General features: G+C 34.1%; 1 protein-coding gene across 1 annotated transcript in view; it reads right to left on the bottom strand.

Annotated features, from left to right (window-relative positions):
- Positions 1-23,165, bottom strand: part of GLRA3 (glycine receptor alpha 3) — a gene marked incomplete at both ends in the record, with an annotated part of 84,418 nt that overhangs the window by 908 nt on the left and 60,345 nt on the right. Inside the window, 3 exons of the mRNA XM_084286362.1 lie at positions 8,905-9,051; positions 10,674-10,888; positions 22,260-22,397. Of these exons, the coding sequence (XP_084142488.1) occupies positions 8,905-9,051; positions 10,674-10,888; positions 22,260-22,397 (500 nt within the window). The remainder of the gene's footprint in view (positions 1-8,904; positions 9,052-10,673; positions 10,889-22,259; positions 22,398-23,165) is intronic.

Here is a 23,165-nt window from a genome sequence, read left to right as displayed (position 1 = left end):
AAAATTAATATATTAAAATTATTTTAAATAAGCTTTAAAATAAAATGCATGAAAGCTAAAGGCCAGATTTTCTTCTGAACCATTCTCTTGACAAGTAAAATGCAATCTGGCAAAGACATTCTGAATTCGGTGAGCTATAACAGAAAGTGATTTTAAATCACAAAAACAAAGTCTGAAGATCATAGCATGCATTTCTAGAATGTGTTTTTTGTTTGGAGACACATTTTATACTTCTCTTTACCTGGTTGCAAATATTTTTAATAAAGGAGGTACAAATGCAGGGTGATACATAGACTGTAAAGACAGAGCCAAATTTTGGATTGAAATATATTACAACATATTCTACTATGTATGCTACTCAAGAATAGTTATATGATTTTGATGACATTTACTTTTTTTTTTTTTAATGACAAATTTTAAATTCAGGGTTTTGTGTTTTCATGTCTAATTCAACCTAGTTGCTTTAAGATTCTAGACTTTTGTAAAGAATGACAGAGATATGTTACTACTTAAATAAGTATTTTGGAAAATCATTCTCATAAACAATATAAAAGAGTCAATTTTTCTGTTGAAAGAGAATTTTTGATATTTCAAATCTCTTCCCAGCTTAAAATAAAATAAAAAAGTAGAAAATGTTTTCTGAAGCAAGTCAAATAATTAGTGTTTTGTTTTAGTAATTCTGAAATATTTTTGTTTTATTTAAACCTCTTACACCTATAAATGTAATTTCTCAGCAAACACTTTAAATCCAAACTTCCAAGCTTTTCATTTTGAAAATGCCTGTGGCATTTTGAAAATTCAAAAAATGTTTTTGAATGGAGAATTAATTATAAACATATTTAATGTTTTAATTAAGCAGAGCTTGCTAGAAGAAACATAGCTAATTTATTAGTTGTTTTTGTTTGTTTGTTTGTTTGTTTTTTGTTTTAAATCAGTGAAGTTTATTATCAATATTAGCTGAATCAATTATCTACAAGAGAATGAAGATAAATTACTTTTTGAAGTGAGCTGGTTGGCACACAGCACAAACATCCAGCATGGCTGTAGTTATCACCAAAATGCTATACTTTTTCATATATGTACATTGCATAAACTTATAGACTACTATAGTTCACTGAAACTACTGTATATTGAATCTGTATTGTAATTCTCACAATTCTCACATAAAAAATCTAACAACAAAACTAAAGAAAAATTAACATGAAAGCAAAGGACGAGGAAAAATCACTGAATTCCATATGGAGATGAATAACAGAAATACAAAATTATGGGATGATTTTTTGATGACGTAATAAAACAAATAGCTAAATACTACAGCAGACTTCCTTTCTTCTCAGAAAGGAACGGGAAATAACATTTTAATAGTATCTGTATTCCAGAAGAGTTGCAATGGTCATTCCAGTTAACAGAATTTAGTACAAATACATAGAGTGAGAATTTTTTCTAAACTGTCCATTTAAGCACCTTTAAACATAAAAAAAAAAAATCTGTGATAATCTGGGTTTTAATCTCTTTATGTTTCTCCAGAAAATAATGCTTATGATTGCATCAGCTCAAAATAATTATAAAATAATTCTGCTGAGTATCAGCTCTCTGTTGGATGAGTTTTTTTAGACACTCTGCTTTGACTTTACCATTTCTGCTCTATGCTTATGTGAATTGAGTGATTCCCCTAGAATGGTTTTAAAAGCCAGGTCTCTTCTTATTTATTTGCTTGCAGACAACTTAAATTTAGTCTGCAAGCAGACTGCTTGGAAACACTGTCTGCTGTTGAGGAGGTGATGTGATGGTCCTTCTAGGAGTCTACTGTTTCTGCCCAGTGACTGTTGGGTGATATTTTTGATGAGGGCAGATTGGATGGTTAGAGTCTGCTAAGTCAGACCAAAGTGCAGAGCAATAATGGATATACAGCAAAGGGCACCTTCCAGGGCACTGTAACATGCCAGGTACCACCATATTTTATTTTTTTTTCTGGGGTACCAGCTGGTGTATCTAGGATGTAGTTCTGCAAGTTGTTCAGCCGGTTCATAAAGCAGAAAAAGCATTAATTTGGCCTCAGGTTCATATCTAAGGGTGCCCTTGAAAAGCAGGAAATATGATGTTACTATTATTGTTGATAACAAGTTTTGAGTGCTTTTTTGAAGGTATTTATATAAAATTACAGTGATACCCCATTTGTATTTATAAATTGACTTGACGACAATCCCACTTTTTGACTAGAAATATTTCTGATAATCCATGTGTCTGAAGACACAACTGTTAAAATCATATAATGGATGAACATTAAAGAACCCCATACTTCCTTGTTGAGCATCTGGATAGTGAATCTTCCTGAAAAAGTCCATTGTTTTTTGGTTGAAATTTTTATTTTAAAATATAGTAGGAAAAAAAATAATTTTAATTTTTATTATTTTGGTCTTTTATGTATTTGGTTAGTGCGTAATCAATAAAGATTATTCAGATTTAAATCCAGATTTAAACAGATTAAAATGTATTACAAAATTAACAAGACAGGTACCTTTCTTAACATTTCACATCATCACATACAGGTAGCAATGAAGGTGCATGGAATCCACATGGGAAGACATTATTTCAGACAAAAGAACAGGGCCTCTGTTGTGGATATGTTGATTGGATATCACATTTGGACAAATGGGACATCTTCTTCATAGTTTACCCTTAAATTTGTACTGTAGATTTGAGGCAAAGTCCCGTCTATAGGTCCTGCACATCTCAAGCCATTGCTATGCTGTAATGATTCATTGATTTCATTTCCATCAAGAATTCCCTCAAAATACTTTCATCAAAATGGATGGGTTGACCAAAAAGAAAACAAAAGAAAAGAGGTGCGATTACCATTAAAGACAATCTAGTTTGCATGCCTATTTTTTCCTCACAAAAGATACCGTGCTCTTTAGATTTTTAAAAATAGAATTAAAAGATTTGCTATTTGTGAAAACTAAATATCTTAATTAAAAGCTAATCTAAAATTTGTGTTTTTTTTCAGTATAGGTACACTTTTTTTGGGGGGGTTGTTTTTGTTTTTCCCCATACAGTGTAAATGCAACTAAGAAAAAGCACTGATTATATGTATGTTTTGTTATTCCTGTATGATACTTCTAATTCTGACTTTTTTTTTTCTCTTGTTTCTCAAGACCTAAAGGAGAGTAAATTTAAATTAACAATTTATACTTATTCATTCAGAAAGAATATTTCCATCCCATCAGTAATGATGGGATGAAAATGTTAATGAAAATAATCTTTGTTAAACTACTGTGTTCATTGGCCAGATTTCTTTTCCTGACAGTCACAGCACTGTAGATCATATGCTTACTACTAAATGAAGTCTTTAATTGTGATTGAAAATGTTCATGTTCTCAGGATGTACTTTGCTATTTCTGTAATCATAAAGAAATTAGACACTTTTGGAAAAATCTTCTATACCTATTGTTACGCCTGTTGGAAAATAGCAATGCATATAGGGTTGCGTATTATACTGTAATAGCTGTTTTTATTTATGAGTGTGTTTGTAACACAGTCCCAGACTTCCTCAAATCGGTTAAAAATTTTTATTACTTCTGTGGGAATTGCACTGAGCTTCTAAAAAGAAGTTTGCTTTGCAGTTATTTGGAATCATTGAGTGAGTTCCATAATTACAACCATAAAAGCAGTAGCCAGAGGGTGCAGTTACGCCTAAGAATCATCTTTGATGTTGCTGTTACTCTTATCTAGGAAGAGAGTCTGCAAATACTGCACTGAGGTAGTGCAAGAAAGAGGCAGTGACTTTAGGTAAAAAAAGCGTAAGGGAAATGGCAAGAAAAAATTACCTTTGGATGGCAAAATATCTCGATTTAGTACATAATTGCATTATGTATAACTGTATAATTTTCCTTAAATCTCAACTGTTCTTACTTTTTTTGCCACAGTCATTTACTGTATTTTTTTTCTCCAAGTACACTTTTTAAGAGTATATGTATCTCCTATATTTTTAATCAGCATTGAGAAAGCATAACTCATTATTTTGACTAGATTTATGAAAAAAAAGCAAAGTATGAAAAAAAAAAAAAAAAAAAAGACAATCTGTTTGAGGATATGTTTATAACTAGATTTTAATCCAACAATCTGGACAAAGAGTCCAAAAAATACAGAGATACACTCGGTAGGTACAAACAAAAGGTACTGCATTTAGCACAGAGTAATCAACTTCACAAACATAAGATTGAAAGCAAATGGCTCTGCAGTAGTTCTGGAGAAAGAACTGGAAGTTATGGAAGATCACAATCTCGTTATGGATGAATGTTGTTGTTGAAAGGGCAAACAGCAAACTGGTTTGGATAAACAAGTGCATACATAACTTGCATAAGATGATCCTTTGGCTGCGCTCAGCTGCTACTGGCTACTTTTTATGTAGAAAATATGTTTTAGAGAACTATGTGGAATTCTTAGGAAAATTTCCAGGGAAGGAGAATGACAATGGATGAAAGTGTGGAAATATGCCCCGAAGGAAAAGGTTGTACAAGCTGGGAATATTTAAAGAAAGGAAGATTGAATGGAAAATTATAAATGAAGGAATGAGATAGTCTGTTCTCTGTGTCCTTTCTAGATAAGCCATGAGAGGCCAAAAAAGACATGAGTAAAACAAACAAAAAAAACCCCAAACAACAACAACAAAAAACTTTCTAAACCATTGGAGTAGAATGCAGGGGAGGTTGTGGGATTTTTATGACTGGGATTAATTAAGTATAACTGATACTGATTTAGGTCAGGAAAATGGATTAATTGACCTCCCAGGGGCATTCCAGCACTGACATTCAGTCATCTGACTGTTTTTAAGGTTACCTGGCAAAAATAAATATTTCTTGCAACAAGCACATCTTTTTAATTACAAAGAGAATAGGCTTTGGAAATTCTTCAGTTGCCCTATCATAAACAGAAATTATTCATACATGTTCTATTCTGTCAACACTTATCTGAAATGAAATATATCCAAAATTTTTTAAATCATCTATATTTGGACTTCTGAAGTACAATCAAATCCCTAGGAATTTTACCATATTTTTACAGATAAAATTCCAGTGCCAGGAAAAAAACCTGTATTTATAAGTGGGAATTCATTCTAATAAGGGTTGATTTTTTTTTTTTTTTAATCTGACAGAACAGTTAAAAAATAATAATAATCCTAGTAAAATGTCTCAAGATGGAAAGAGTAAAGGATGAAAAAGTCTACTAAGTTACCCTAATTGCTGTATTTCTCTAATCTATCTGTACATAAGTATGAAATAGAATGGCAGTTTTCACTTTGAAAAGAAAGAGAATTTTTAAATGCAATCGCTCAACCTAACTCCTTTTTATGCCTTTTGATTTTGTGGTCAAATAAAAATATCTTTATATGTAGTTTTAGAAATCAATGCAATCTAATTCCTGAGAACCAGTGGCTGTTTGACCTAGTCCATATGGATGACAAACACATGCAAAACTACATAATCATGAGCTATAGTAGCTGACTTTGAAAAAAATAAAAGAGAAAGGAAACACAAGTTATTTTGACTTATGATCCTAGGGCCTGCATTTCGTGTTAGAAATTGTGGTGAATAAACATCATCTGTGGTAAGAAAGACTAGTTATTAACTGCTTGCTTAATCCATAAGACATCATTTATCGTTTGTATACTGGAGGGTTTAGGATACAATCCAAATTTTTGAAGAGATAAAATCTCCATGCCTTTAATGTTTCAAGTTCTAGTATATTTGTTATTTCTTATTAAACAAATGGTTAAATAAGACTTTGAGAAATAGAGAAACAATTAGTTGAGCTGTCTCCGGAGCTTGAGAGTACGTATTGTCAAGGCATTAGCTCTGGACAGGAGCCCTAACTCTGCACAGAATTTGAGTTAGCTAAGACTCTATCAGTTAATCTTTTCCAAAAAAATGTCTTTTTGTTTGAAACCATAAACTTGCATGAGAACAAAGCATTTTGGGGTAAACTTAAGTTGAGAAACCTGTGTTATGGTAGAATTTACAGAGATGGAGGAAGGGAAAACCGCATACCCCTAAAGTATATATAAAAGTATATATAATACTCTTACATGGGCTGTAGAAAACTCACGCTCTTTCTGTATCATGCCAGGGAATGTCGAAGCTACAGGGTTATTTGTTATTATCGGATGAATTGATCTCTCATGTTTCTTCCTTTTTTTTTTTTTTTTGAATAAGTGTTCTCAAGACATCGATGTTATCCTGATATAGAACTGGTTGTTTAGAGAGAATGGAAAAAGTAAATATAATGAAAAATCTAGTAATTTGAAAAAGTAATGTTCTATCAAATTCTTTAATGTATATTTTTTTCCTTTCTCAGTCTAGACTTCTGGAGTTAATATAGCTAACAGTAAATTGAATTTTTTGCTATCACTATATAGATGGAAATAGAAGAGCCTATTGTCCTCTCTGTATGCAAAATGCAAACAATATTTAAAGATTAAAAAAAAAAAGTCTCAAAAAGTAGAAAAAAGAACAAGTTATTTTGTGTTTTTATTGCTGAAAATGAACACCAATTTTATAACAAAGTAAGTATTCTTGAATGGAAAAGAGAGAAAGAAATCTGCACCAAGAAAGTCTTTCAATATTGCAATGGAAAGTAAAAATAAAAATAATAAAAAAAAAGGCAAATTAGCTTTTTGTAAAAGAAGCTAACATCTTTTACTTTTTCAATATGTGCTTTAAGAACATGAAAGTAATTAAAGAAATTAATTGGTAATAAGTTTTAAATATGAAGAACAAGAAAATCTAGACACTTGTCAGAGGAAAATCTGGGATTATAATATAGAGTGTTTGCAGGCAGTAAAGAAATGTTAAAATTATAAAATACTTGGCTAGCTAAAAAGAAATTATAATATTAATTTCTCTATATCTGCTATGTATCTCTTAGATACAGCTGCTCAGTGGATTTGTGTTGTGAAGAAAAACATTGAAATGCATGCCTTCAGTATCTATGGGGAGTACCTGATAATTTACTAGGTACCCTGCAGTCTCTAAGTCTGATCCCCTAATTTATGGGAACTTACTTGACAACACACCTGAAGTTGTAAGTCTGTCTAATGGAGTATAAAATTGGAATGAGGACTGTTATGTGTGATTCAAAAACACCATGATTACCATAATGCCAAACACTGCTCCAGCAAAACATTTAAGTCAATAATGCCATCCATGCGCATACATTTTTTCTGGAAATGCTGTGTATACTGTGGATTCTTCCTCAAATACCTCTAAGCTGAAATTTGATCGATTGTGATTGCTGAAGAAGTGCCTTTGGTGAGCTTGAAGTCTTTCTAGGAGAAGGTTGGAAATATATTGGGTTTGTTTCTGAGGAAGGAAGGTAGTGTCACTTGCCAGTTTTTAACTCTGTGGTATTTAAGATAGTGAAAAGACATAACCTGAGTCAAATATGGTGAATGTGTCTGAGATCTAGAGGACACTATGATACAATGTGAAAAAAACAAATGGACTAAAAGTATAGTCACATAATATATCACTTAACACAGCTGTTTGTATTTGATACATGACACATTTTTTGTGTCACCTGCCCCCTGCCAAGTAATCCATATCTGCCCATCCCATTCCCCACAGTCCAAACCTTTGAGCAGCTTTCAGAGCTGCCATATTTTACAATAAACACCCTGTCACAACAATGCTGCTTTCCTACTGTGTGTATCAGAAAGTGTTTTCTGCTGCTGTCAGCAAAAACAAAAAAGCACATTTTTCATGGGGACAAATGTTGAAAGCAGATACATACTGTCTGATTCATCCTCTAAATTATGGCGAATGAGTTTCTCTATGTACCTGGACAAGACTGAACACACAGGAAGAAGCAAATGTATGAAAATGTCATTTCCATTTGTCTGTCTAGCCATCTTTTAACATGGAGTCTTGCTTGCCAAGATTGCTTAGATAGGCTTACAGTGTTACAGATTTCCAATATCTTCTAAGTAAAGGGGAAACAACCTGTAAAAAACTTCTCCTTATGATGTAAGGAGTCAATTGAGGTAAGTCTTCAGGAATGAAAGATGCCTGAAGTTGTCATATCACTGCAGTCAAACATTCATCTATAATAATATTCTAGGTAGTGACTGAAAGTCTGTGAAAGGCACTGCATAACAGCAGTGGTGGGTACTCATTTAATGAGTAGGTTGCAGAAGTATTCTCTCTTTGAAAAATCAGTTTTATGTATTGTAAAATGTTTTGCTTATTTCAGAATTTAAATTTGTAGTCTCAGCTGCTAGACTTCACGTTATCAGTTACTTATTTTACCAGTAGTCTAGATGGCTTCAGCCATAAAATAAGTATAAATAACTGTTGCTCTGTTAAAGCTCCTTGCTAATTATATGAGGAATTTAGACTAAATTAACATGACATAAGGAAAAAATAACATTCTTAGACCTTTAAAAATGTATATCCCACAGATAATATTAATTGAAGTAATTTTTATGCTAAAAAAAAAATGCATGAAACATAGCTGTTAAGTCTTTGAACTGAATACTAGAATGAAATTAAGGAATATTGTTTGTTGAATCTCAATGCAGTACAAATTACTGCAAGTACCAGTAATATTCATCCACTGAAGTATAATCTGACTCTTCTAACAGAGTGAAATTTGTGCTTGTGCAGATGGCTCCTACATGGCCCATGCCTCATTTAAATCCCTCTTAATCCCTCTTTTGAGAATTCAAGTTGGATTTATGCATTGCATAGTCCTTGTAGTGACCCTCAGCCTAAAGATAATTTCATTCTGTGCTGCCATTTTATCTATATTGCCAATTTAGGCAGCAGTATGTTTACCAAATTAAGCTTATAACCTGACATAAATCAATCCCTTAGGCTCTTTTAAAGCTGGGAATACTGTTAGCTTTACCTTGTTCTTCTTCCTCTTCCGTCGGAATCGCAGGAGTTCTTTATGTTGCCTTGACACAAAGTTTACAGCTGCATATTCTAAAAGTGCAGAAAATACAAAGAGCAGACACACAGCCATCCAGATGTCAATTGCTTTGACATATGACACCTATGGAGAAAATAGAGCAGAAAAATAAATATGTTAAAACCATAAAAAATGTGATTTAATATCAGGAGGAAGTTGATTAATATCTCCAAATCCCAACATTATTTTTGTCAAAAAAATCTTCACATGTAAGTTAGACAGTAAGAGGGACAACAATGCAATTTTTATACCTTAATTATTATTTTTTATAGTGTAGTCTTTCACAAAATATCTACTATTTACCTCACTAAATGAGGTAATGTTTCTCATATCCTGTATAATTTATCATATATCATACAATGTACTGTATATTTGATCATAGACCAAATAACCCACAAGGATCACATGCTTTTCCTCCATTTCTCCCAATGAGATCTGTGAAAAATACTAAGGAGAATAGCTTGTACTGGGACCAGTGAGAATTAGTCCGTTATGCTGATTTAATGCTCCTGGAGTACAAATTAGGAGAAAGAAGGAAAGTAGATGCAAAACTCTGATATTTTCATTCTCTGCTACTACAGTAAGTTAAAGATATAGGTTCAAATTAGCCCTGTAAATTTTGACTCACTGGAACTACTGAAAATGAATTACAGAATAGATGAACTCACTACAGTGCTTCTTTGCCAAGCTCAGCTGCAGTCCATAATCTTGACTGGGAATGTAGGATGAGTTTGCTCTCTGTATCCAGATTTACAGGATTTTTATCATTTAAACCAGCATAGCTAGTATCAGGCCTCAAACACAACAAAAACATCTACAGCTTTCTCTAGTAACCTCTTATATTCTTGCTTTTTTTTCTGAGGTTTTATAGTGTTCCATTTTCTTATCTGTTTATTCTACATTCAGATGTATTTGGATACATATACTTGAGGTGCAAAGCACATGAACTTCTGTTTGGGTTATCTATTTTACTTAGAAAAAAAAATTAACAGACACCCCAAAAATACCATGGTAAAACTAATACAAAAGAGGACTTTGTGTGTTTGTGTTGTGCACATTTTTTCCCAGTAACTGCAATGAAGACATTCAAGGAATAACAATTAAAAGGAAAAAGAAAATTTTTAAAGAAAGGACAAGTCAGAAAACTTAAGTAGCTAATCACAGAAATATACTTAAAGCTATTTACACTGTGTAGTGAACCATTCTTTATACAACTTTTTGTAAGTTATTTAGGTTTACATTTTTCTATATTTTAATGTAATTATGTTTATAAATACTGTGTGCAAATTCATAACGTAGGCAGTTTCCAGGAAAAGAATATCATTGAGAGCAGGTTGGAATCTCTGACCTTTAGAAATTCATTCATATTTGCTAAGACTTTATCAAATACTGGGATCCAGAAAAGGACAAGCTAGTCAATTGCTAACAAGCAACATTTACATAGTACAGAAAAACATTGTTTTCATTATTTGCTGAGGTTTATGGTATACAGCATTTGGTTGGCTAAACAGTTGAGTCTGAAGAGAAATAGAATATAATTGATTGGTGGCTCAAAAAACACCCTAAATATTTTAAAGTTATCTCCTTCAGAATAGTAAATGCTAATAATTAAAACACATATTATAAGTTTGATTTAAGGAGTTTATTTGCCCTGTAACATTATGATTTCATACTAATGTTGTACACACAAAGGAAATCCTACCTACCTTTGGAAGCGATGCTCGTGAACCTGAGCTTTGTGTTGTCATGGTCAGTACAGTTGTTATGCCTAAAGCCACTCTGGCTGGAGCTGCATCCATATTGATCCAAAATGACACCCAAGAGAGAATGACGATCAACAGACTTGGTATGTACATCTGGATGAGATAGTAACCCATCTGCCTCTCAAGGTGAAATCGGACTTCAATGCATGTAAACTTTCCTTTTTATAACAAAGAAGAAATGTTCAGTAGAAATAGAATGTTCTCTAAAGAATTTATACTTCATGAAATATACATGTATATGTTCTCTAATGAATTAAATGTTTTGATTTCTCTTCAGTGATTTTTAATATATAGAGCCCCCATTATGATACGAATATTTATTGGGAAAAAAAAAGTGGACTGAAAACCTGCAAATTTAAGATTGAATAAGCTCTGGAACTCCTCCTTCCTTGTAAAAACAAAGAGATGATGGAAACACAAATCATTTTGATGTAGGAAAGTTTTGCTCTGCGATCACATTTGTTATCCCACTTTCTGTTTGGAAATATTGCTGTCTGCAAAGAAAAGGCTTGCTCTCCCATTATTTTTTGTTTCAATTTTAAGCTTAAATTATTTTTTTCTTTAATCTAGTGAATTGGGGAAAACTATAGTGACATCAGTGCAGTCGTTAAGTTATCAATAAGAGATTCTGCAAATTATGTCCCTTTATCCCCATTCAGACCGTTTCAACTAAAAACCATGACTGAGATTCAAGCAGAAATAGAAAACTTGCAATTAGGCTACCTTAGGAAACTGAGTGGCCTCATTTTCCCAAGTACTGAACATCAAGCAACTTCCGCTTATTTAACTGAACGAGAAGAGAAAAATCTGTTGACTGCTCATAGAAGTGCCACAACAAGCAGGACCAGTGTTTTCTCTTATCTAATTTTTTTTTACCCTGTAAGCTCTAGATTTTTTCACAGATCTTGACATGATTAGATTAAATCATTAGATTTTTCTAATTCTGCTCAGTGCTTATATTAATCACACATGAATGGTGCTGAAGGCCATGCTGTTACTATAAATAGTGTATATGTGAAACAGTTTCTTGTAGCAAGAAATATATATATGACATATTTCATAGTTGTTTGAAGGAAAGCATTTCCTAATTCTAAATTTAACTTGGAAAACCATCTATTTATTTGTTTCTTAATTGTTATGATTTTTGGTGGGTTATGTTTTCCAATAGTTTTTGATAGTATTTTCCTAATTCATCTTTATCTGCCAAAATGCTGCTTTATAGCAAAGGGTTCCATTAATAGTGCTTTAATATTTATCATATTAACAACATCTATATATCAGATTTATTTATAAGTTTTCATATTTATTATATTGTATGTTATGATGAGACAATAACATAAGGGATACAGAATTGAATATCAGATAAGGTCAAATGAAATATTTTTATCCTAGACATAAGAAGTGTGTGGAATTATATTCTGAACTTTCTGCTTTCATAATGTTTCTTTTAACAGGCCACTAATTCTTGCTATGGTATCAATAGGAAATACCATTTTGTGAAATTTGTATTCTGACAAGGAACTCAAAAACCCCACCATATTAAAAAAGACAGTTATGAAATCCCATTAAATGTTCAATTTTTAAATGACATGATATACCACAGGAGTTTTATATCTGCCAGCTCAATTATTAGTTCCACTCCTAATTGCCAGCATTTTCTGAATATGTGCACGCCTGAAATCTGTGTCCCAAATCCTGGCTCAACCATCTGCTGCTCCAGCTTCAAACCTGATTTCTGCTTCAGTCAAGGAATGAAGGAATACTGGTTTAAAGAAATGAATGGTAATTTTGCTGTTTACTTCAGAAAGGGACGGGATTTTCCCCCACATTTCTCTTCCAGTCTCTTCAAAATGCTGCCTATGAGATACGTTCTTTGAGCAGTTCAGTGCACCTCAGCTAACTACCTGAAGTTCTCCACTGACTGACCATTGTCAGAATCATATTCTTACTTCAGGTTGGTCCTTACCCTGAAGATATATATTTTTGTGGTATTTTTTTCTGTTAATTCAGCACTCTTGGATAGCTGTGTTCCCTTCTTCCTGTCAGCAGTTCAATGACTGTATTCTTTAACCATCCTGAAGACTGTCTACATAGGCTCAAAATCGTATACCCTAAACTCCCATTATATCTCCTCCTTCATTGCTTGGCATATAATAATGAGCTATGAAGAAAATAAGCTAACTTGGTTTTATGTCATTGTTATGTCATGTTAGCAGTCATAACTTGAAAATATCTTTCCTGTTTGTTTAATTTATTTAGATCATGACAGGCAATTGCTTTTGTAAAATAATTGTAATAATAGTAATAATTTTGTAAAATGCTGGCTATAAAATATTTGCTCTTTTTCTTCTTTAGAACTCTCTTTCCTTTCCCCACCTTCCCACTTTTTAGGCTTTCTTATACAACACAGAAAATAATCTTTGATTTGAAAATGTGCATTTGTAATGTTTGCAGTTGTTATAAGAGAATTTCTAAGATAGCCAAACAAGGATATCTGAAAAAGTGAAGATAGGAAAGCAAATTAAGGCAGATCTCAGAAATCACAGTAAATCATGGTGTTAAGGAGTGACAGGAATGTATCAACCCACTTTAGGTCTCTTTCAAAGCATTTTATATGGCATCATGTCAGCAACATTTACACAGTTCAGCATGCAACACTGTCTTCTTCTAAGGCTTCATATTCCTTTTTCAAAACAAACTAGGAAGAAAAAACAAGGACCAACAGAATGAATAATATATGCATAACTGGAATGTCAATAATCATTGGCTATGGATTATACTTTGGTTGTACTTAGCAAAATGCTGGATAAGAGATCAAAGTCTTTTTGCTGAGTACTCAAGTGGGCTTGATCTAATCCAGAGATCTCAGCACAAAAATAACATGCTCATAAACCAGAAGCAATAAACACTATATTCATTCTGATATGGATTATTTTTATGTAGTTGCAAGCTTTTCAGATTCTTCTGAACTAAGGAGAAAGATAGGAATATCTGTGGATAACAGAATACTAGCAAAACAAAAGTGATTCTGAAATAAAGGGATATAACTAGAAAATATAATATCCACAGGAAAAGAGAAAAAAAGGAGATTATGAAAAGGCCAGAATGAAAACTGAGTGATATGTCAGAGGAGTTATGCTGAAACAAGAAATTTTTGTTTTTGTTTTTGTTTTTGTTTTTGTTTTTTGGCTGGCTTTTGTATTTTTGTAAACAACATTGAACAACCTAAAAAAAAAAAAAAAAAAAAAAAAAGCTTCCAAATTGCTTAACTCCACTGAATGTGTGACTTAGATTCATGCATAGTCTTAGGCCACGTAAGTTTATAGACATGCCAGTCCATATAGGAACCTGATGTCTCAGCACGGGGATTTCCCTCTCAAATGTAGCCACTTCTCCCCAGCTAAGATCACTGTGTTCCTCCTCCCCTCTGTTCCAACATAACACTGAAGAATTAGCTTAGTAGGTGGCAACTTCCCAGGGAGACTGGTGGCTGCCCAAGTAGACACTTTTCCTCTCCATTTTTCCACTGATAACTGTTGGCTTTCCCATCAGTGGAAGAAAAGCAGCAGCCAGAAGTCTGTCTTGGCAGCGTGGTTGCTGGTCTAAGTGTGGAAGGGGTAATGTTAGTTTTTGCCCTTCCTGTCTGACATCAGAACCACCTGCATAAACTTGTCTGATGAAGCAGCGTGGAAAAATAACATTTGCACTAGCAGATGTGGGCTTCAGTTAGAAGGCAGCCAGCAGAGGCTGTGCAGTTCTCTCCCAGCTTAAGCCATCATTCAGCTGTGGGCCTCCAGTCTCTTCCTGTAGTCCATTGCCAAGTCAAAGTCATGTTAGCTGTGGTCTGATCTATTTGATTGAGTGCTTTAATGGATCAGAAGAGACATACTGTTGCAGTCATCTCAGCTGGGGAAGGAACGAGAAGCAGCTAAGAGCATTGCTCTAATAATTCATTCTCAGTACATAAAAGTTGAATAATAGTTAATTCTGATATGCACTGTAGATGTCAAGGAGAGTTGTTATGAAACCTTTGTAATATTGTGGTTTTGCTGAGGCTGAGCACCAAATTAAGGCTCTTTTTTTTTTTTTTTCAGTCTCATCTGCCTCAAACTGCTTCAGAGGCAGGAGCTGGTAAAACTTAAGTTTATTTGTCCTCTTTTGGCAATCCTTAAGATAACCCTTGGGGGAAGTTCTTCATACTTTACCCTTACAATGTCATGGTCATTGCTATTCCTGGAAGGGAATGGACAAATTCCTTCCTGGAACTGATAGGTTGAGTAGCAGTATCTGTAGCTACATAGAAAGTCTTCACAATGGACAATCAGTTTAAGAAACAGACAAGAAAATAGCATGCCTGAGAAACAATTAATAAGGATTAATTATATCTAAATTACTATCAAATTATTAAAAATCAACAATATAACAATAAATATAAAATCAATAAGTATGAACAACAACAACAACAACACAAAAAGGTATCTAAGTGTGCAGAGATTTAAATGTTAATCTATGCAGAATGGAAAGGTATCTGTTGAAGGTGCTGGTTCTTGATATTGCTTTGTATACTAGTCAGTCATACTCTGACTTTTCTTATAAGAATTATAGTTAATTCTAGTATCAGATCTACCAAGAAGTATTTGATGGAAAGGGAGAGGACTGTGTCCCAAAAGACTATGTGGCCTAATGAAATTACATTAAACTATTTACTTAAGCCAAGATTTTATATTTCCTGAGTAGGTAATGTAAATAAATCTGAATAATTCTTTATGGGGTCCTGCAGAGTAACAGTCTGAGAAGTGAATATTTTATATTCTGATTCTGACACATCTCTCAGTATGGATATAGACAACACAAATCTGTTTGTACCAACAACTAAGGACCAACTGTCAGCTAGTCCAAGGGCCAGAATTTTGCTAGCTGTGAAGATTTGTTAATGGAGTTCTGAGGCAATTGAACTGTTATCATAGACCTCTCTTCTAGCACTACATTTTCTCCCAGAATGCAGAAAAATGGCTAGAGGTACAGGTTTAGCATGATATTAAGTACTGATAGGAAAGAGAGAGTGGGACTTCTCTAGTGGCTAGAATACGCTCAGCCTAAATGGCCTACTTAGATTTAGGTCTCTTAATACAATATAGAGCTTCTCCCATTTGTCTGTCTTCTGAAAATCACTTTCCTAAGTGGCTCTACTCACCAAAAAAGATTCTAAGCACTCAATATAAAAATTTACTTGAAAATTATGTTAGGCAGAGTATTTATAGGTGCTATTCTGAACCTCTGCAGTGTTTTCTATTTTTAGACTTGTAAAAATAACATTTTCTCATTTTATTTGGAAAAGAATACGTTACAAAATCCAAATGACACACTTTTCTCTATAGAGAGAAAAATAAAGACAGTCCTTTCTTCCAAAAGCAAAAGTTAGAAACTCTTCCAAGACAAAATAATGGGTGGACTCAAAAACCAGCAAGTTGGGGGAAAGGAACAGCAAATGCAGTACAGATGACTGTGAATGTAGTCAAAACAGTGGTCTAATTAATCTGTGGTATCTCACAAGTGTCACTGAAGAGATGCGTTAAAGTGGGGAGATTAAAAAAATAGTTTTATTTAGCTATGTAGATAAAATTAGTTTTTATCTATATTAGCTAAATAAATACAGTTATCTGATGTTAGGTGTGAGATTCTGGGTCTACGGTTTTGGTACAGCAGTCTTTGCATGTGGGTTGTTATACAGAGCGGTTTTATAGACAGGAAACCTGAAAGCTCTTCATATGGATGAAGTACAGTTCATGTTCACGTAAAAAAAAAAAAAAAAAAAAAAAAAAAAAAAACAAGCTGGGGGTGTATGGGAATGACACCCAGACACTGCAAGATCTAGCTGTGGCTCTACTTGCATCTTAAATTGAGAAGCACTGCAAATTACATGAAATTTCTGATATACTGTGGTGGTAGTCCTAGAGCAAGGATCAGAACAAATAGTACCTGGAACAACTACAAGTCTCAGGATCTGTTTGATTGAATAATCAGTTTGTATGAATGATGTAAGGCGGCTACAGCATATTACGACTTTCACTGTTTTGTAATTAGTAATACCTTGGAGTCCAGGTTCTCACTAAATAATTGCCATCACAATACTTTGAATTTTCTTATCTATTTACTGTACCTTCGTATGCAGGAAAAAGAAGACCAATATGTACTCAAAACAAATGTCTAATCATGGTACAACATGCACTTGTGTGTGATAATACTTGGTCGGGAGTCATTTGGGTTGCTGTTCATCTGTAACCTAATATGATCTGACATCTAGGCCTTTCCCTTTCCAATATTTTTCCAGCTCTTTCTTAATGCCAGTTCTTTCACTCATCACATCTTGTGATAGGACACTTCAGTGTGCTAGGTAGTAGAAAGCTCATCTATATTTATGAGCGTCTGTGAGAGAGCCCAAGACAGATGAAATTTTGATCAGTCTTGTGCTGAAAACAAATCATTAATCTTAATCATTCAAGACTCTTTTAAAGATGGATTACCCCAGCAAAGGCCGCTAGTAAGAGTGAGGGTATTGTCTCCGAGTGTCCTTAGACATTAATGAAAAATTAATGAAAAAAAGAAAATCCCCGATATAAATCTTTTTTTTTTTTTTTTTGAAAGTTATTGATTTTTTAAGAATAATTTTTCTGAGGAAAATTTTATGTCCATATTGTATTACCTGCAGTAGCTGTTTGGCTGAGAACAGACATATTCTCTGAATGAAATAAAACTGTACTGCCATAAAGGCAATGACATATAGACCACCAGCACTTTCCTTCTGCCTTTTCTTATGTGCTTTCATTCTGGTGAATGAAAGTCTGCTGAAATAACAATTAACCTCTCTTGGAGACAAAGTACAGTGTGTTGTGTATCACAGTGCCATCATAATGGCAGATGATTTTCACAGATAGCATGAAGGAGAATGAAGTACATAAACTGATCTTCCCATGGGGCAGTTCTGCTCCCTTTACTTTCTCTCCTGTTTGAGTCATTATCAGAATCACCATTAGGTGAGCAGTCTAGCTGAACTCATGTTGTTCAGTAAAAGGACTTCCTTTTTATTCTTCCCAGAATGTTGCAGTCATTTGAGAGGGATTCTGCTTTTCCTATCACTGAAATACTTTCTGCCTATTTGCCCTCCCATTATAAAATTTCTTAAATAAAAAAGACACTCCATAAACTACATATGTGTGCAAAGCTGGTTATTGGAAGAGTCTGTATCTATAAAATTCATTACATTTAAATAAGGTTATCTAAAATAATTTTTATACCTCTCTAAGAAGAAAACAGGGTAACAGAAAAGTGGTGGGTAACTGCAGTATCCAGACACTCTGCAATTTGCAGTGAAATAGAACATGCAATTTGAAAATATTTTGCTGATAAAATCTGCTTTTAAAATCACTTGTCTTTTCCTCATCATACAACATCTATGCTGTATATTTGATCATGCAGTCTTTCTGTAAATTATGATTTTTTGAGTCTGGTATGTAAAATTAGACAAGTTTTGAAATATATGGCTGGTGTCTATGTATCTATGAAGCCAAGACTTACAAAAGAAAAGTAGGAATGTACTACCATTCAGTTTTTCTTTCAACTAACAGCCGGGAGATATCAGCAGGATATCAGGGGATATCACTGCTGCTGCTGTCACCTGTCATAGAAAGCCTGCATCCGTTCTTGCTCAGGAAGGAAGGGACTTCACATAGCTTGCTTAGAAACAAATCCCAGTGCAGGTGGGATTTGGCATAAGACTGATAATGAGTGCAGTAAAAGAGAGATGAAAATAAATTTGCAAAAAAAATCTTTTTTTTTTTTTTTTCTTTTTTCCCATATTGATGAATCTACGTTTGCGATTCCCTCAAATTGGAGGACCAAGCTGCTGTTCGGAGAGACTCCCATAGTCTGGAACCTCATGAAATTGAACAAGGACAAATGAACAGTCCTGCAACAAGGATGGAATAATCTCATGCATTGGTACAAGCTGGGGTCTGCAGGAAAGGCCTGGGAGCCTGACAGGCATCAAGTAGAACACAGGTCACTGATGCACTCATGTGATGTGGAAAACTAGTTGTGTGCTGCACTGGATTAACCACAGCAGAGAAGGGAAGTGGAAACTAAGGAGAAGCTAATAGCAACCTAAATAGCAAGGACATCTTGCTAAAAGGTCACTGTTTCCAGGGCAGCTGATGAATTTTTATTCAATGAAACTTTAAGGTAGAATGTTTAAATTTTGATAAGTGAAGGGGTGAGAATCCAGGTCTCTTCTTCCCTCAAGGAAATTAAAACTAGGTGCTGCATAAAAGCCCAGGGGAGCAATGCAGGTGACACAGGAAGTGAAAGAAGACATAGTAAAGCAAGACAATCCTTGTAATGTGAAGAGTCACATGTGACTTTTCTAGTTGTTATGCTTCTACTTCATTTCCCAAGTTTGTCATTGCAGATATGCCACTGGGTGCAAAAGCAGATAAAACTCTTCACAAATGTTGTTGCGTCAACTCAAAACAGAAGATTTGATGAGCCGTTATTCTGTGCTGTTGCTGAAACTGTTACATCCCTGTATTTGGAAGGACTTTGTTTTTTAAGCGATGGTTACAGTAATCCACTTTAAATTGAGCATGAAACACTGACGAGGCATGCAGTGATGAGTTTCTACATACTGTCCTGAAGCTTCATGTTAATTCATTTCACAGAGGCTTTTTTTTTAATTTCCTGTTTTACAGGATGTCTCAAAAAAGCCTTCCATCCCATGTTGTAACTAAATTTTAACTGAAAACTGATATTTTGTCACATTGCATATCAGCAGCAGTTGTTTAGCATTCTTCTAAGAGTGCTGTTTATTTAGTGTGTTGTATTTTGCTCTGCCAAAGTTATTTCAGATTCAAACCTGTAATTTTGGTGCTGCAACCTAGAGCAGGTCTGTTGGCTGCTTCCCCTGCTGAAGACAAACCCTTCTGCCTACAGTAAATTACAGCCAGCATTGCATTTCCCCCACGTGCCAGACATAGGTAGGTCCCACAGCCATACAATTGTCTTCTTTTAAAATCTGTGCCCAGAAGTCCATAGTAAATATCTGCACCAAGGCCTCCAAGCTATTGGAAGTGGACTGACTTTTTAAAGACAAATGAAATGGCCCAATTATTTTTATTATTTTTAATAGAGACATAAATATTTTTTAAATCCATGATAATATGAGAGGGCACTTCTGTACTGTGAGGGTGGCAGAGCACTGTGACAGGTTGCTCTGAGAGGTTGTGGAGTCTTCCTCTCTGGAGATATTCAAAACCCTCTTGGATGCCATCCTGTGCAACGTACTCTAGGTGATCCTGCTTAGCAGGGGGCTTGGACTAGAAGATCTTCAGAGGTCCCTTCCAACCTCAGCCATTCTGTGACTCTGTGAACTTCAGCCCTCTTTTCCGGGCTGTGGGCTGCATGTGCTTTTTAGAACACCTGTTTGGCTGCAGAAATGCAGTTTAGCCAAAGCAATACAGAAATCTAACAGACTGATGATTGGCCATGTTCTCCTCTAGAGTTATGTCGGTAAACCCTTTCTCCCACCTAAATGTGACAGCAGTTCACAGGGATAAGTACATGAACTTGCCTACAGGTACATTTTGGGAACAATGAGACCTTACGTATAGTTAATAAATTCTGTTGTTTCCACTTCTCAGTTCAGTTTAGGGCCACAGTGAAAAAAATAAATAAGTGCAAGTCTATCCCATGCAACCTAGTGTGTTGCTTGCCTAGGCCAAGCATCTTTTCCTGCTTCTGCTTGGAAGAAAATTAATCCCATTTTAAATAGACAAGCATGAAACAAAGGTTTTGAAGAAAAAGGTAGCAGCTCGCAAATATATATATAAAAGGAATTTTTGGTCAAAATTAAAGTTTTAAACTCTGATGATTTTAATGATCAACATTTTAAAACAAGTTTCTATACAATACCAGATTAAATCCCACAGAAATGTTTTAATTCCTTAGTCAGGTAGTTTTGGTGCCTCACACAAGATGTTCAAATGAACTTTGGAAAAATTAGGAGAATACTTTCTACTATAGATTCCTGTTTGAAAACATCATTATTATACAATTTATAGAAATAGTTATAAATACATGCTAAAATAACACAAAAGCAAGAGAGACCTAAAAATGAAGCAGATTTTGCCTATGTATCTAGAAGACAGAGAAAAGTCACAAAAATAAAGTTTTCTAGTCTGTTTTATAAATTATGCTAACAAGAAGAAAGGAATAATAATAATTTGAATATTATTATGAATAAAAGGATGTTTGAGTGGAAGAATTACACTCCAATAGGATATGTTTCTCCATTTCTGAAAGCTCTTTAAGGATTAGACAGATACTAGTATTTTTATTGTAAAGCTGCACATTACATATTTCTTATTTCTTTTAGAGAACACTTCAAACATCTGTATTAATATCTCCCCATTCTAAATTGAAATCATTAGAAAACTTTTTCTTCCCTTAGGGTATCATGACATCTGTGATACACTCAGTGTTGAAAAGCACTTTTCCTTTACTTAGACTGAACCAAGAATTTTTTTTATGAAGGCCATCTGTTGAATTTTCTCCCCTCTGCCATTTTAGCAGAATCCAAATAAACCATTTATTTAAAATGGTTAGATTTCACATTATGTTTAACCTATTAAGAATCATATTGGAGAGCAGAAATTGAGAGACATAAGGATGATTGAAATAATCTTAATTTTGTGGATTTCTTTTTCCTTGAGAAGATGGAAGCTATACTTTTGTAGTTTTTGCTATATGCTTTTGAAGAATTGTTATGTCTGTGGTTTTCCCATTCACGACAACTCTCCCTCTCTCTCTCTCTCTCTCTCTTTACAATTAGAAATAAAATGACTATGTTAGTAATGTTGTTGTTTTTCCCCCAAATAATCCCAGTCCTGATGAGATAGACATCACAATACTATAAAGATTTCAAATTTTATAGGAAGATTTGGCCGCAGCAAGGATCTTTCAGGAAGATTTGTTCATTGGCTATAGGAAGGCCATGTTTAGTTTGGACACCTAGCCATTGTACACTAAGGATTTCCATTAAGAACTTGGGCACAGATAGGGCTTAGAAATACTGATAGAGTTTTGTTGTTGTTGTCGTTGTTGTTTCTGATGGAGCCAGGCCATACTTAGTGCACAGCATATGGACTTTGGATCTTGGTAGTGCTTCAGATAGTGTAGATTCAGTGTAGATGCTGTCATAGCACCCACTGAAAAAAAATAAACTCCTGACTGAATTACTTCTGAATTACTTCAAATATGTATTTTCTTAAGCTTACTGAAATAAAAGTTTTTTCAGCCTTCAGGTACTTCCATATCATTGTGTCAGTTATTTAAGACTGCCTTGTCCTGAAAAATGCAACTGTATGTTTCAGTCTTCCGGTGAGTTCAGTGAAAGTGTTAAAAAAATAAATAACCTCTCCAAAATAACAGTAAATGTTAAATGGCTTTCCAGCTTTAATCACTAGCATGCTTTCCTACCTGTATTATAATGCTTGGTGCAGTAACATAAATCCTTTTCTTCTTTCAAGAGAAACTGTGGCAGAGTGAGACCTTCTGCTACTTGCACTGCTCCCTTTTCTTGCCATTCAAAAATGAGATCATTCATTGTGTATCCAACTAAAAAAAAAGAAAAAGGAAAAAAAAAAAAAAAAAAAAAAGAGAGAGCATAAACTCTAAGTCAGTTGCAAACTTTGAAAGGCAGGGACATACCAAATAGTGATGTCTTCAGTAAAAGCCATAAAAGGAGAAAATACAACAGATCTCCTTATACCTGTTAACCAAAAAGCATTATCTGCCATTCTAAACCATATTGAACTAGAAAAAAAGCCAGTTTTATGGATCCTTTGTGAAATCTTAATAGTTAAGTAGTCTGCTAATGGAGTTAACAAAAGTATCAGAATGATCTAAACATGCTTTCCCTTGCCTATGAAGGCATGCCTTGCCCCATCACTCTTAGATCACGTTCTCCTCTAATATAGGGCAAAATGGTGGTTTGTCAGTTTTATGCATGGATTGATGTCAATCTGACTTAAAGTAGATATATATTCTTGAAAGTGAACGAGAATTTCTCCAGGAGTGAGATATTAATTGAATTGAAAAAAAAAAAAAAAGTCTAAAACTGGTACAAAACAGGGAAAAGCTTGCAAGGAAGATTGTATCTTTTCTCTGACTGTGTAGAAGTATGTTGTTAAGTAGTATTCATTTTAATATTCAGATTCCTGCACTTATCCTTGTGTGGTTAAATAAAACAGCAAAATCTATAGTTGAAGTATTAATCAATGGGCAGACTTTTTGAAGGGCTAGTAGTTTTTCCTTTTATTTCCATCTCTCAGCTAACATGTGCTTTGGATATCACTGGGGAAAACTGCTCTACTTCTTGTGAAT

Source organism: Netta rufina (genome assembly GCF_964035555.1).
Source record: "Netta rufina genome assembly, chromosome: 4".
In the NCBI taxonomy this organism is placed as follows: Eukaryota; Metazoa; Chordata; class Aves; order Anseriformes; family Anatidae; genus Netta; species Netta rufina.
Note: the sequence above shows the minus strand (reverse complement) of the source record. Positions and strands in the feature narration are given on the sequence as shown.